This window comes from Gouania willdenowi, chromosome 1 (assembly GCF_900634775.1).
Source record: "Gouania willdenowi chromosome 1, fGouWil2.1, whole genome shotgun sequence".
Lineage (NCBI taxonomy): Eukaryota > Metazoa > Chordata > Actinopteri > Blenniiformes > Gobiesocidae > Gouania > Gouania willdenowi.
In genome coordinates, this window is record NC_041044.1 from 25,089,247 (window position 1) to 25,105,378 (window position 16,132).

At 36.6% G+C, this 16,132-nt stretch overlaps 1 protein-coding gene across 2 annotated transcripts; it reads right to left on the bottom strand.

The window, feature by feature from the left end:
• Positions 1-802: 802 nt before the first annotated feature.
• LOC114466794 (trichohyalin) lies at positions 803-8,979 on the bottom strand. Of its 2 annotated transcripts, none has more exons than XM_028452548.1 (7): positions 8,822-8,979; positions 6,961-7,083; positions 6,710-6,851; positions 6,484-6,592; positions 5,335-5,425; positions 4,315-4,488; positions 803-1,571 (listed from the first exon to the last, which is right to left on the bottom strand). In XM_028452548.1, exons 1-7 carry the CDS (start codon positions 8,907-8,909, stop codon positions 1,444-1,446), a joined length of 855 nt encoding a protein of 284 aa, XP_028308349.1. In that variant the 5' UTR covers positions 8,910-8,979; the 3' UTR covers positions 803-1,443. The 2 variants fall into 2 exon arrangements, with proteins under 2 accessions (XP_028308349.1, XP_028308357.1); XM_028452556.1 differs by having other exon boundaries at positions 8,751-8,856.
• Positions 8,980-16,132: the final 7,153 nt, after the last annotated feature.

Genomic DNA, 16,132 nt, shown 5'->3' on the forward strand with positions numbered 1-16,132 from the left:
CAAAAGGAGGCGGGTCTGGTTGGCTCGTTGGCCAATCAGTACATTTTATTAATCTAAAGGCTGAAAAATTAACAAATAAAGATATGCGTACTTTATTTGACCAAATAAAGCCAATTTTACTAATTTAAACAATCAAATGGAAAGAATGTTAAGACATATTTGATTATGTATATGGAAAAGAAAAGAGTGCAGAATTATGCAGTAACGTTATGTGTGATTAAAAATGCGAAATTAGCCTACACTCAAAGTAAATTAGTTAAAGAGAGATTAAAAAAAAAAACAATTAATAAATAACAAATATAATCATAGTGAACAATGATCCCTTTTTCTTAAAAAAAAAACATGATTAAGTTCTGCCAACTACTTTTTTTTTCTGTAGTTCTGCCAACTACTAAGTAAGGCTTGAGTTTATAGACAGTTGAGATATAGCTCGTGGCAAATCACAAAACCATTAATGTCGAATTAATATTATATTGATGTGGTTCTCAAACTGGATTTTGTAAATTGACTATATGAGTAAATGTGTGTGCCTGACCACAATTTATTTTATTATTTATGTTGTCACTCTGTTACACTAATCCTGTCCATGTAGTACCCCAACTAATGCTGAGTGAGCTAATAAACTCCAGCTTGTGACCAGCAATAAATGACTGAACAAACACAATAGCAAGATAATTCCTCTTAGCATAAAGCATTTATTAAAAATGTGTTGCTACTTTACTCATCAGGTACATATATTAAGTAATAAATAATAATTTAAAGGACTGGTGCCCTGTCCACGGTGTACCCACCTAGTGCTCATTTATAGCTGGAGAAAAGCACCAGTAGACCCAGGTAAATGGAAGGACATATTATTTGATGCATAGCACAGTTGACTCATTATGTTGGTAATACTGAATATAGGCACTAATCAGCTTAATTTTACAGGAAATTCTAAGTATTACATAATAAAATACAGCAGGATAAACACATTTTCTTTTTTTGTGTGTGGATGTTGTGGTTCTGACAGAAATGTTTACTGAGTTTCAGTTGTTCCCCATCTACAACTAACATGGTACAGTAGGATAAATCAGGACTAACTGTCTAAAATCTTCCTTCTGCAGGGAAACTGTGCAATCCATAAATCTATTCATTAAATATAATGTAGCACCTGTAATGCTCAACTATATATGGCCTATGACACAAAACATTCTCACAAAGTGTGAAAGCTGGGCACTTTAAGATCTAGAGATTATTCTGGGCCAAGCCTGTAGCGCCACCATTCAACAATGTCTATGAAACATTTTGTTCTCCATCAAAGGAAAGTCCTTAAACGCTGAGATCTTTTCACTTCCTGTATTGTTCTCTTCTTCTCTTTTTGAAAGATCCTTTTTTTGCACTTGTTGGCCCATACACACTCAGAGAGGGAGAACACCTGCATGGAATCCAGATGCGATGTTTTTCTTAGCTTTTAAGCACCTTCTCTTTTAACAAGTCCAGTATAACCTGCCTCTCTTGGCTTTCAAGCTCAAATCTCCGCTCCCTCTCTTTTCTCTCTGCACCAAGATGTTCTCTCTCCAGAACAATTTTACCTGAGGAAAAAATAAAAGGGAATTACCATCAACATGCAGCATATACCGACGACGGCCTAGCATAAAACCCAGCGACAGGTCGGCTGTGCACATCTATCAAACGAACAACGCACCAAACGCAACAATAACTACTTCAACAGTCCCTTAAAGCAGGAGTTCTCAATCTTTTTTGAAAGTGTCCATTTGTACGGTTGCCGAACTACAAGTACGTAGCGTCTTAGGGTTCGGGTTAGGTTTTAACCCAATATCGCAACATTAGGGTGAGGTTTAGGGTAAGGTTTAGTCTTAGTCAGGTGACCTAAACTGGCCAAATAGGGGCGCTGCGTACGAATCAAGAGTTGTTATAATGATACGGCAAATTTGCAGATAGCCACTGCCAACATTTTTTGGCTCAAGTACCCCCCTTTCTCTTATTTCTTTTTTTTTGAACACTTTATTTAAAGATTTTTCAGTTTTATACAAACAAACATTTAAAGAATCAGGGCTTGTTCAAACTTATTTTACAGAGATTTACACCACAATGCCAACCAGCGGCACATGAGCCCTAAGCTTGCGAAAATATACCCATAAAAATAGATTACACACACACAAAAACAAAAAGAAAAAAAAAAAAAACAAAAAAAAAAAAAAAAAAAAAAAAAAAAAAAAAAAAAAAAAACATATGTCTATACAATACGCTGCACAACCCAACTCCTCAATGATTGAATTTTGCTTTACACATCCCACTCAAGTAAAAGGCAAACCTTCAACATAAGCAATGAAGGGTGACCATGTCCTATGATATTTATTTATTGACCCACGTAAGCTGTACCTTAAATATTCCATTTGCAGACACATCATCAACTCTCGTACCCACTGAATAAAGGAAGGAGGTTGTACGTCCTTCCACTTTGTTAAAATGAGTCTGCGGGCCAAAAGTGATGAAAAGGCAATGGCACTGGTCTGGTACGTAGTCAATCCATGTCCACTTGGGACAACACCAAACAATGCGGTAATCGGATTGGGATCAATCTTTCTGCCACACACATGTGAGAAGGCATCAAATATAGAACCCCAAAACCCACCCAATGCCACACAGGACCAAAACATATGGCACATGGTGGCGGGCGACTGTTTGCATCTTGGGCACGCATCATCAGAGGTACCGTATATTCTAGCAAGCCTGGCCTTAGTGAAATAAGAACGGTGAAGAACCTTAAACTGTATCAAACAGTGTCGTATGCAGATGGACGTTGAATGTATGAGCCCGATACTTAAATCCCAGGTATCATCAGATATTTTCATGTTTAGGTCCTGTTCCCAGGAAATCTTCACCTCAGCCAAAGAAGTAGGGTCTATATGATGCAACGCATTGTATATTTTGGAAATCTGTCCTCTGGAAATAGATTGTAACTGCAAGCAGTCTTCAAGGGGGCAAACATGTGATTTGTTTGGATACGTGGAGAAATGCTTTGATGCAAAGCTACGGGCCTGTAAATATCTGAAAAAGTGAGATCTGGGAATATCAAAATTTTTTGCTAAGTCTTCAAATGACATAAATGAGCCATTAATAAACAGGTCCCTGAAAAACACAATCCCTTTTGTTTGCCAAATTTTGAAACCCGACTCATTTAAGGCTGGTAAAAAAGAAGGGTTAGAAGTAATAGGAGTATAAGTAAGGATCTGTTTGAAGGAAAAGTGGCGACGACATTGAAACCAGATACTGAGAGAGCTTTTAACCAATGGATTCGTGGATTTTATTTTCCCCTCTAATGGCAATGAGGAACACATTAGAGCTATGGGTGTAGTTGGAGGACTAGAACCCAGTTCCATAACAGACCAAAGTGGGCCGCCGCCCTCTTTAAATGTACGTAGCCAGGTGGAGAGTTTTACAATATTAGCTGACCAGTAGTAATACATAAAATTTGGTAGGGCAAGGCCACCTTCAGCTCTAGAACACTGTAATCTGGATTTCCGAATCCTTGGGCATTTCTGATTCCATATAAATGAAGTCTTTCTCTTATTTCTGAATCCAAAAACCCCCTTTGTCCAGCTACAACATTTTGCTTAGAAAACTGTTTGAAAACAACTATAGAGCATGATGATGAAATGAACGAGTGATAACACACTTGTTAAAGATATTATTTTGTGTAAAAAAACAAACAAAAACAAACTGTATTTAGTGCAGTGGTTCCCAACCTTTTTTGGATCGTGACCCCAACTTGATAAAAAGAATTTCTGGCGATCCCAAAGGCATTTTTTTGGTAGAATTTGTTTTTGATCATGTTTAGGCTCAGATATATATCATTTTTTACTGTATTGTAGTTTACTTACATTTATATTTGACATAATTAAAGTATAGAAATACAGTTGTTTAAGATTGTGTTGTTTGAAAAAAAAAAAAAAAAAAAAAAAAAGAAGAAGAATTACAAATATTCAAAAATCTACCCCATTTAAACTCCAGGCGACCCCACATGGGTTCCTGACCCCAAGGTTGAAAAACCCTGGTTTAGTGGCTCCTCCTAAATTTAATTCTATAGTTTGTATCATTTACAGTCATCTCACGCCTGGGGTGGGACCAAGACTGACACTCTGTTAATTTCTCTCTCTCTCTCTGTGCTGTTGCATACCCCGAGGGGTACACATACCCCCAATTGGGAAACACTGCCTTAAAAGAAAGAAGAGCCAAATTGTTCAGTCAATTAATGAGAAATGAAATAGTTTTCAAACTTCCTAAGATCCATACAGATTGAGAGAAACATACTCCTCTGGATTTCCAGTTCTTCTCTGCGCAGTGAAAGCTCCTCTTCTCGCAGTCGTTGCTCTGCCTCTGCACGTTTCTCTAGAAAGCTGAGGATCTCAGAGTAGGTTTGGCAGCAACACTGACACGGCTGCTTCGCTGTGGGCGCAGCCATTTCCTCTCCATCCCTTTCTGGCTCTGTAATCAAGTAAGAGTTTCCTAATTCCTGCAAAACCCTGAGAAGCTCAGAGGAGAAAATACTTGTATGATACTGTGGGTCAGGGTTGGGGTCAATTACATTTTTCAATTACAATTAGGTTTTCAAGTGCCCATGTTCAATTACAATTCAGTTACGATTACAGTGACCAGCATTTTACCAAATTACAAATCAATTATAATCATTTTTATCCTCAGAAAGTAAATTACAATGACTTTCTCAATTACTAAATTTCAAATACAATTAATCACAATTACTGCCTCAAATAAATAACCTACTGGTAATAAAACATAACCTTCCTCTTGTGTTAGCATCTCTTATGATAAAAGGTCTTAAATCAGCTGTAAAATACAATAAAAGCAAATATCTATCATCTAATTTCATTACCTTGTTAGGCTTCCTAATCAATGAAAACATAGGTTTTAATACTTTGGTTGTGGGCGTCTGAGCCTTTTTTTGTGTCAGTATAGCCCTCAATTTAATAATTCTTAGTTACATATGTGTAGAACTGTACATAGAACTGTAACATGATTCCCCAGTTTTGCGTTCAATTACAATTAACAATTTCTATAGAATTTTCATGGCAATTTTATTACAGTTACAATAGCAACACATTTTTCAAATTACAATTACAATTTTAATTACACCATAATTGTAATTAATTATCAATTATTCGATTGTACGGTAATTATAATCAACCCCAACCCTGCTTTGGGTTAAGGATGAAAATTGTGACTTTAACGTCAAAGAAAAGTTTTAAATGGATGTTGAAAAACTAAGCAAAAGTAAATGTGTTACAATATATGAATAATCGTTTTTTTTTTTACCTGCAGCAGGTATTTGTGTGATAGAAATGATGGGTTTATCCTGTTCTGGTAGGAGGAGTTCTTCAATGCTTCTGTTTCTTTTTTCATCATCCTAATGAAAAGTAAAAAAAGATCAAGGATAATGTGGACAGAATGTAATGAACTTTAATTACACAGTAATTACACTGTCAGTCACAGTCATAACCCAGAAAGATCGTAGAAGAAAAAAAAGACCTATAGATAGTTAGTCAAGTAACAAAGGTAAGCACATGAAAGGATGTTTTAGGCTATACTTATTCATGAGGTGAATGCATGCACCTAAACTATAGCATCAGTGCTTTGTATAACTGTAAAACATTTAGTAAAACCCCTCATCTATATGAACAATATTGATGATACATTTTCATAGCTAATTTCCTGAAGTGATGTCACAATTACTATCTACAGCATATTGCTATTTGTAAAGAGTACCGTAGTTAAGCAGATCTTCCATAAACAAAGAACTCGTAGTTATTTATTAATGAGGAAGATAAAAAATATATATTGGTAAATGCAATTATTGCCTTCAACTTGAATTGCATTACGTACTCATTTTTCTTTGCAGTTTGGTATGAATGCTCTATGAATGAATAGTATGAGATGCTCGGAGCCCTTTTTTTTTTAAAAAATGGGACCCGGGGGCCTACTCCCCATTTCCGGTAATTTCCAAATTAATGGGAACAAAGTCGTGTGATATATCATTTCAAAGGTAATTCACCGTAAATTACGATTATGCCAAGCATTATTTTATGAGAGGCCCGGGGGCCCACCCCCTTTACCGGTAATTTAAAAATTTACCAGAACATACTCGTGTGATATATCGTTTCAAAGGCAATTCAACGTAGATTAGGATTTTACGCCGCACAATTTGATTTGTTGTACTCGGTGGAACCGAGTCATTTGACTGAATTCTCGGGATTGTGGTACGTGCTATTTGGCGCGGAGATGTTCCGCAGGCCCAGGCGTACTTCATCTGAACTTGTTCATTTAAATTGTTCACTTCTGCTTGTGACTACATTTATAATAAGTTTCTCTACTTTGAGACACCTAATGCATCATCTTAGTATGCATTTCCTTTTCTGGTAGCGTATTATAAGATAGGAAGTGGCAACTGGAAACAGTACGACTCACGTGGTACTTGGTCCCTTCACTGCAGGCCAACAGCCCTTTCTCAGCCTCCAGCTCCAGAACCTCATGTAGCAGATCTTCTTTTTGGGCATATAACCTCTCTGTTCCAAACCTATGCACACAATAGGCAACACACATGCACTCATTAACTCCAGTTTGCACATTCAGAACATTTCCAAGAAGACACAAATGAAACAATCATGCGTCAGCTCGTTCTGGATGAACGAACCTTCGCAGACTGGAATAATCCTGCTTCTTGTAATAGTCCAACAGCAACATGGTCCTCTCTCTGCACCTCCTGGCATCTACTTCAAAGTTTTCTTCTTGCAGAGCAGCTGTGATATTCTCTCCTACGCGGGCCCACATCCGTCCTGGTGAATTACATTGGAGCCAAAGATATTTTAAAGAAAATATGGGAATTTAAAACAACTAAAAGCTTTAATTCCTGTAGGAAATCTAATCTGTTATAAAACTACAAACCTGGCTCTTTGGAGGCAAACGGGTTTTGAACAATAACCTCCTTCAGAAGGATGATGTCATGGCGTGCTGAGAAACGCACCTGACGCTTTCGTTGAATTGTGGAAGGGCAGGCAATGGAATAACCTTGAGTTTAACACAGAATGGAGGACATGAGGAAAGGAATACATTTCCTGATACCTCAGAGGTAACTAAAAGTAAACTTCAGGCTACTTATAAAGCTATAAAGTTGTCGAAGAGCTTTGTAGAGATAAAACTTCCATTCATGATCACTAGCAGGTTCTACTTCATCTGATAGCAATTCATTTAGTGAGTAAAGTCCTGCCCACCTCGCCTGGCAAAGCCACACCCACAGTATGGTAATGCGGTCATTTTTGCTCACTTCCTCGCCCCAGAGTTGGTCGAGCCAATGAGAGCCGAACAGGAAAAAACATCATATCCCGTGCGCCAAGCAGTATTAAAACAAACATGGCGGCCGACTGTTTTAAAAGACCTGGATATATTGTTGAAACCACAACAAGAAGAGACTTCAAAACCTTAAGTCTATACCGTACTACACGCTGTTTTCGTCTGCTGACTCCGTTTAGGGAAAAAGAACTACGCTTGTCGCGCTGTTGTCGTCAGGTCCGCTTATTGTTTGATTGGTTACTCTACGCGTGTTTGTCCCGCCCCACTCAGCCACCAAAACGCCTGGTGAGCATTTCCAGACTAATCACCTGTATGAATTATACAAGGAGATTAGGATGGATTCCAGGCTACTGCCCACCTGCTGCTCACAAACTAGGAAAGTCAGACTGAGAGGAAACACACACAACAATTTAATTACTTTGCAGTTCTGCTTTAACACCAAAACAAAACCATTTATTAATAATAATAATAATCATAATTTATTACATAACAACACAGGTCGTCAATTCCCCAGGCAGAAGTAACCTCACCACAAGGTCACTCACAGGTCAGGTGGTAAAAAAGAGTAGGATGGATCCTATAGTATGTATTTTAGTAAAACACTGAGCTTTTCTTATAGCACTATCTATGATACATACGTCAGCTTTAGAACCAGTGGTGTGTAAATGCAAACAAAAACAATATATTTAAAAAAAAAAAAAGTTTGAGATAATATACCGTAAGTGATGATTCAGAATCAGAACTACTTTTGTGACAGTGGCCCCAAAAAGAAATGATAACAAAGGTAAAAAAAATAAATAAATAAATAAATGGAAAAAAAAAGGCAGTAAAAAAATATACATAGATGATTCAAAAGTAGAAGTAAAGAAAGTAAACTAAAAGACCAAGACAATGATTATATTCACACAAGATTAAGAACAAGTTAAAATAATCGTCATACAATATGATCATATTAACACAAGAATAAGAATAAGTAAACATAAACATACAATATGATCATATTAACACAAGAATAAGAATAAGGTTAAATATGAGTTAAGTGCTGCATGAGTAAATGTCATTTGACTATTCATAAAGTAACACTTTTCAAAATTATATTAGATGGGTATCAAATGACATATCCTTTACTAATAAAGCGATTATACAGTTTTCTATAGGCTACTATAATATATTAATATATAAGTAAAAGTTGTAGTGCTTGACAGGGGATGGTTGTGGTGCAGTGGTTAAAGGTTGTGTCTGTCAGCAACATGACTGTCCTATATGTGAGTGCACTAGTGTTTAAGGCGCACACGCACGCGCACGCACACACACACACACACACACACACACACACAGCCTGTGCTGCTGCAGCCCCGCACCACACACACAACACGGACACTAACCCCTTCCGAGGAGGAGGAGGAGCGTGTGCACGAACCCATAGAAGCTCCAACAGACACTCATTAAATCTTACCAAGTGGCTGCATTTGCGTGTTAGACGTAGAGTTGGTTGTGTATCTCTCAACGTGATTGGTCGGCACTTCTACCATAACCAGTTCCATGTTTCTGTTTCAGTACATCCGGGAACCGCCTGACGCACACGTCCACGCACCCGTACAGGTCCCAGCGCTGACGTGTGAGTCAACTTGGCACTAAATCAGAGGGACCGAGCCTGGAGGTGCACTGACTCATTCTGACCACAAGGGGTAGCTAAATACCCGCCCAGGTTCATGTGTGGTGAGTGCAGGGGTCTGCAACCTGCGGCTCTGGAGCCTCATGTGGCTCTTTGACACTTCTGCAATGGCTCCCTATAGCTGTAAATATATATTGAAAGAAATAATTGTTATTTTCTTACAGATTGTATTAATGATTAGTGACATTGACACTAAATACAACCATTAAATAAAGAATTGTCAACCTAAAATATATTACATTGTGCAATAACTGCTACTTTTTTACTTCACCTCCTGCAACATCTATAGACCATCAACTTTCCCTGCACCTGAGGCTAACCTTAAGTTTTAAATCCCTGGTAAGATAGCTAAATCAACTAAAAGACTATTCTGGAAGAAAATGAAGATTTGAGTTGTGTGGGGGACAAATTAATTTATTTAATTTAACTAAAATATGCATGCTTCATATGTAGCAAGAAATGAGCAATTAGCATGTGATGACCGACATGATCATGTGTTTTCAAATTCAAGTTATGTTTTGTAGCCCTTCAAATACATTAAGTAAAAAAAATAAATAAATAACATCTTTATAATACAATAATTCATAATAAAAAAAATAATTTGATATAATTTTTACTGTATTGACTTGTATACACTACATTGTTTTCATTGAGAAGGTATATTTTCGGCTCCAGAAGAACTTTAAAGGGGCAGTATTATGAAAAATGTACTTTATATAGGTTTTGATACAGTCATATATATCCCTTTAGCCTCATTCAGAGGACCAAAGTTGAAAAAGTTCTGTTTCCTCCCTCCCTTGTTATTCCACATTTTGTAAAAAGTCAGCTCAAATCCTGGCTCCTCCTACCCATAAGAACATGAGCTCTTCCCTCTCAAACTACCTCACAGAAACAAACGTAAAACAAACATAGCGGTTTAATATAGATGATATATTATACTTTATTGTCATATTTGTAAAGCTACATACACAAAATGTATCCTCTGCATTCAACCCCTCCCTGAGGAGCAGTGGGCAGCCACGGAGTAGCACCCAGGGAGCAATTCCATTTTTAGTATCCGTTATATTGCCTCGTATCTCCTTTGACTTGATCTGTTCATGTTTGTGACACAACGCGACTCAGTGGTTGGACAAAACAAATGATTATTATCTTAAATGCACTTTTCCTGTAGTTGAGACTGACTCACAATCACAATAGCCACTTAAATAGACATGTGTTTTACTGTAATGTGCAGGTTTTGGCTCAAAACAATAACAAGAGTGTGTGGATAGCAAAAGAAAATCGCTTTGGTGATCACTGATCACTGTCTGTGACCCACCCAATACAGGTCCTTGACTCCCTTTTGGGTCCCGACCCACCGGTTGAGAATCACTGATTTAGAATAAAGCCAATCTGAACATTAATTTATAAAGAACAAAGGATTTCTGTGTTTTTGTTTAGCATATTTTTGTTTTTTCTATATTTTAGTTTTTTATTTGTGAAATTTGTTTTTTATGATCATGTTATCATTCATTGTAGTTTTGTTATTGTTTTACATGTTTTTGAAGTCTTTTTGTATATTTCTAGACAGAAGGCCACATGTGAACCCACCTAATATATTTTATGATTCAAATAATTGTACCAGAAAACAAAAAGAATATGGTGTGTGAGCTTAACAAACAGCTTGGTTGAGGCATTAGCATGTTATGTTTTGAAGTGTTATGTATTGGTGATTTCAGAGCACAAATGGAAAAAACCTCTCGAATGAAGAGTCACTAATGGATGACACAAATTAAAACTAATCTGACATGAATAAATAATCAGCAGCAAAGCACTTTTATTTGATTACAGCAAACATCAATAAATGTGCATTATTCCCATTAACTTAATGCAACCTGTGATTATACAGTACAAATAATCACTGTGGTTTTGAACAGGAAGGAACATGAGGCAGGCGGGCAGCTTCTATAGACACACCAGCAGTAGGCTATGCATCCCCTGGTCTCAGATGTCAGCTGACTGGTAATTAGTGTGGACACACAGTTCTGGTCCAGCTGGGATCAAAGCCATTTTCCAGTAAGTTCGACCTCTGCAAGAAGAGCAAGCAGCCGTTTGACAAGCCTCTCCAGTACAGCCTGTAACTTAGGTTATATGTGGATGTTTGCTTTCAGGTCTAGATCATTCCATTCTATAATATCTCTCGTACATTTTTGCTGCAGCACAAACGGAAGTAAGCAAAGAGCTGACACAGCCTTGTGATTCTCTATCTAATATTTCATTTGCACCAGTGAAAAATCTCCTGAAGATTTCCCCAAGTCAGACTGATTAATGAAGCAGAGGCTTTTTTGTTCCTAAAGGCTTACTGCAGCCAGTGATAGTGAAGCTCTTTGCTTTCTGTAATAGGTTGAGACAAAATCATAATGGAAATTAAAAATCTATATCATTTCAGTATTATAGAGAGCATCAGTGACTGAATGACAAAAATATTAAAAACTGTAAGTTTAACAATAAGATTATATTTTGGGGATCAATATTTTTCAGCAAAGCAGATAATATTATTTAAAAATATTGTAAGTGAGACACTGACTGTATAACTGAGCTGTATAAAACGCTAAACTAATATATGTGAAGACATCATTTGTTGTATTTTTTATGTGACTTTTTTCAGTCATATTATGTTAATGGTTTGCTATTATTTTTTCTGTATATATACAGGCTTTGTTGAGCTATAAAAATTGTGCTCTTTTTTGAGTTATCAAAATGGCAAATCTAAGTACCATAAACATCACAAGCCATAGCTTAGCATTTAGTTGCCAATGATGCTACATACATATTTATGGTCAACCTGGTTTTGGTGATCAATGCTGTCTTTGGGATTCCACTGATGAGCATAGGCATAGAAAGCATTAACAATGGGATTAAAATATCATTATTATACGGAAAAACAGGATATTTATAGATACCTACAGATACAGCATTACATAGATGCAAACATCACTATGACATCTGAGACCAATAAGGACCTGATAAAATGTTTACAAATGCATTTAGGGCTTCATCTAAAAAACTACCACATCAAATACAAAAACGTTTCACATACAATCAAAATTCCTACGACTTCAGACATAATAATGTGTTCAGACCAGACAGGGTCAAATCGAACGTTGGCAAACATAGTACTGTGTATAGAGCCATGAACCTCTGGAATAGCCTTGACGCAGAGACACAACAATCTGTAAATCTGAAAGGATTTAAGGAGAAAACACGGAGGACATTTCTACACGCATACAGGTCTCAAGTCAACTCTTCATCGAACTCTACAGCGACGACATGGAACTCATCAACTGGTCATTGAGAGGACATCTATCTGCTAGGGGTCATGATCTTTGGCCTGCTAATGATTGGGGTATGTGTATGTGCATGTGCCTTTCTGATGGATCGTAAGCTGAGGCGACTTTCCGAGGATATGAAGGTTCTCCGAAAGAAGAAGAACTTTTCGTTTGGAGAGTTGGAGGAACGTAAACAACGACTGGAAAAGAAAGCTCGAGGAGATACGGAGAAAAAGGACAGTGAGGAGGAGTAACAACAGGAACAATGACTGCAGACGAGAACACATCACATAAAAAAGGACAAAAAAAAAAAAACCGTTAATGAAAAGATGAAATTATGAAGAAGATGAGAATGTTTGACAAGGGAAGAAACGAGGTTTGATGTAAAATTATCTGTGTTCAAATCAGGGGACGGATCTGGATAAGCATAATGCTTTTTTCCGTCGCCCTTTCCGGCATGCGAAAGGACAAAAAAAAAAAAAAAAAACAATGATGTGATTTTGCTCTGAATGTCAAAATGAATTTCTGTGATTGCAACCATGTCGGAAATGAACTGAATAAATAAATAAATAAATAAATAAATAAATAAATAAATAAATAAATAAATAAATTTAAAGGAAATACCAATAAGAAAATTATTTCATGTTTGTATACATTTCAACCAGTTATGTCAAGGCATCATCGGAGAAAGGAGGAGGAATAAATATATCAGAAGATGAGTGGGGCTTGATATGTACATTTTTTTGGGACTGCTGCCCCCTAATCAGGCAATACTGGATGGACTTTCATGGCACACTGCAAGATCTCTTTAAAGGTGCCATCCACAACTCTCAGATCCCTCCCTCTCCGCTGCTCTCTTGCCCTGCCTCCAAACTTTCCAAAGTCCCTCCCTCAGAGGAGCTAACAAGCTGAAGTTAATCCGACAGCAACATCACAGTAATATAACATGCTCTGTTAAAAGCATATTACTGCAGCGCTTCTCTCTCAATGTGCACACACCTCAGCAACAGCAGCAACAACACAGTGTCACTTTCAGCAGCCCACACGGAGGCTGCTGCGCACACACAAACAACACATGCTCTACAGAGTTCTAGTGTAACAATTACAAATCAAACATATGTAAATCAAGCAGCAGTAATTACCTTTCAAACAGAAAAGTCACTAATTCCATCTTCTACTCCTCCAGACCATACACTGTTAAAAAAGACGGCGCTACAGCTCCGGGAAAGGGGCGGGGCCTGTGAGCAACAGCTGTCAGACAGTCCATCAAACACAACCCTGGCACTGATTGGTTCTTTTTGCTCGGTTGCGGTGCATTCTGGCAATCTGCCAAAAGCTGCAGGAGCAGCAGGAGGGACTCAATGAGTCTGTTCACACAAACTACTAGTTTTATGTAAAGCTGTCCTTACATAGTGACAGCTTTAGCAAATATGACAAAAACTCACTTTTACAAGAGTTGCAGACTGCACCTTTAACTGTACATTTGCCTTTGAAATGAAAACTCTGTTTTTTGATTGTGTACCACAGGACTGGATAGAAAAGGATAAGCGTTTGTTTAGTGCCTTGCTGGTTGCAAGCAAAAAAGCCATAACAAAGAAATTGTTATTTCTGGACGTACCAACTTTAACATCATGATGGGAAACGTCATTAGAAATATATAAGATGGAAGAGTTGACTGCCTTTTTTAAATGACAAACACGGGTGGTTTGATTCCCGTTGGGATAAATGGGTGACGTACACCAATGCAAAGAAACCCAATTATATAATCAAAATGTAAATTATAGTTAGCCTGTTTTTTTTTAATTAATTTATTTTTCTGTCTTTGTTTTTTTTTTTTTTTTCTATTATCATTTTTTTTTTAAATAAGAAACTTGGTATAATAATAATAATGAAAAAAATCATAATATAATGATAATAATAATAATTATCATTATTTGGTCACTCCCTGTTCTCTAATGTTCTGTATGCGTTATTGTTTAAAACTATGAAAACTCATTAAAATAAATATATATATTCATTATTATTTTATCAATTTTATCAAGATGATGTGGTTATGTCATTTTCAAAGTTAAAGCCTTGTATGGAGTAGTACGGTAAATATGTTTCTTAAAATGTGGATAAACATATAGGCTAACACAGTGTCACATAAAAGCTGCTCTTTATTTGGGATCCCATCACATTATTTTATTTTATTTTTTTATATTCGTCTTTTTCTGCTGTAGGATTATAAATGCTCATATAATGGTCATATTAGGCACATAAAAAGACAAGACTGATGACATTTATTGTTTCTTAAAGCTTAAATTAAATCACTGTTGTGATTTACAAACACAAATCCAACCCCATATTAAAATTCACCTTTTTTTTGTGAGCTAAATGAAACTATACTCATTCAACGATGGCAACAAACAGTGACAGTGACTTTAAGTCTCATTATTATTTTTTAGATAATGATAATGAAACAAGCCTAACTGCTTTAACTGCATTTGCTAACACTGTCTCCTTTTAATGTTTTGCATTTCACGTATTTACACTTTCTAGTACACACGCTGAGATGTGTGGCACTACAGCACAGCTTCTAGAATCTAGATTGTCATATTTGAATGACAGCTCTGCCCTTTTTCTGATGGTGTGTTCACTGTGCTCTGCTCCTTGTGGGAACCACGTGATGACTCACTGTGCCCATTACACCCCTGTGGTACACTGCGTTACCCTTTCTTCCCTTTCTCATCTTCTCTCTTTTGTCCACCTCCACAGAGGTCATTTTGTCTCTTTCACATTCCAAAGGATTTTCCACAAACATTTTTGAGGCTTTGTGAGCCTCTTAAAAACCTCGACAGAATAAAGAGTTGTAATAATAGCTGTTTTTTTAAGGAATAATTGTACTCACTGAAACACATGTGCTACATTTACATTCCGTCTCCAAATATCGCCAAAGCAAGTTAGCATCAATTGATTTTGTAAAGTTACACTCAATCATTTATTTTTCCATAAAACACACAATATATGAGTGTGCGCACCTTTTATGGTATTGATGATATTTTAACAGGTACACAGTTTAAAAAGATAAGAGATTTGAAATACACACCTTGAATTATGAAAAAATAGATAACTGATAATAATAAGATACTTGATATATTTTTAGTTTCCAGGTCTTCTATTTGTGGTAACACTAATGGATATACTACAGGATTTGTTCACTGTTTTAGTTTTATCTTCTTTAACCATGCTGCCTTCTACCTTGTAAAGATGTGGGTTTTACATTGTTGCTATGGTGACCATTCTTCTTGAAAACATGAAGACGAGCTCCAAAGCTTAATTGGCCTCTTCGTCCCTGCACCCGGTGCCTTGGATGCATCAGTTTCTGTCCACAGAAAAAATAATGAAATGAATAAAAAGATAGATGATAAAATAAAGATAGATGGTAAAATAAAGATAGATGGTAAAATAAAATTCTAAGCCAAAATAGTGACAAATAGTGTGCACATTGAAAAATGCTGAGTTATGAGACATTATGAGTCACTTAATTTTCTAGACAGCGATTTATGCTTTGTTTTGGTATATTATATGTCATTAAGGTCTAAGATTTTATTAATTCATATCTTGACCACATAATCCATTGAGAATTACATATGGATGAATTAGATCTTAGCACAAACAGTTAATATTTGTTGAAACAATAACTGCTTGTGGCTATGAGTGCTCTCCACCTTTTTGTTAAAAAAAAAAAAAAAGGTGTAACACTGCTCTCCCTTTTTATATCCTCCCTCTAATAAAAGATTTC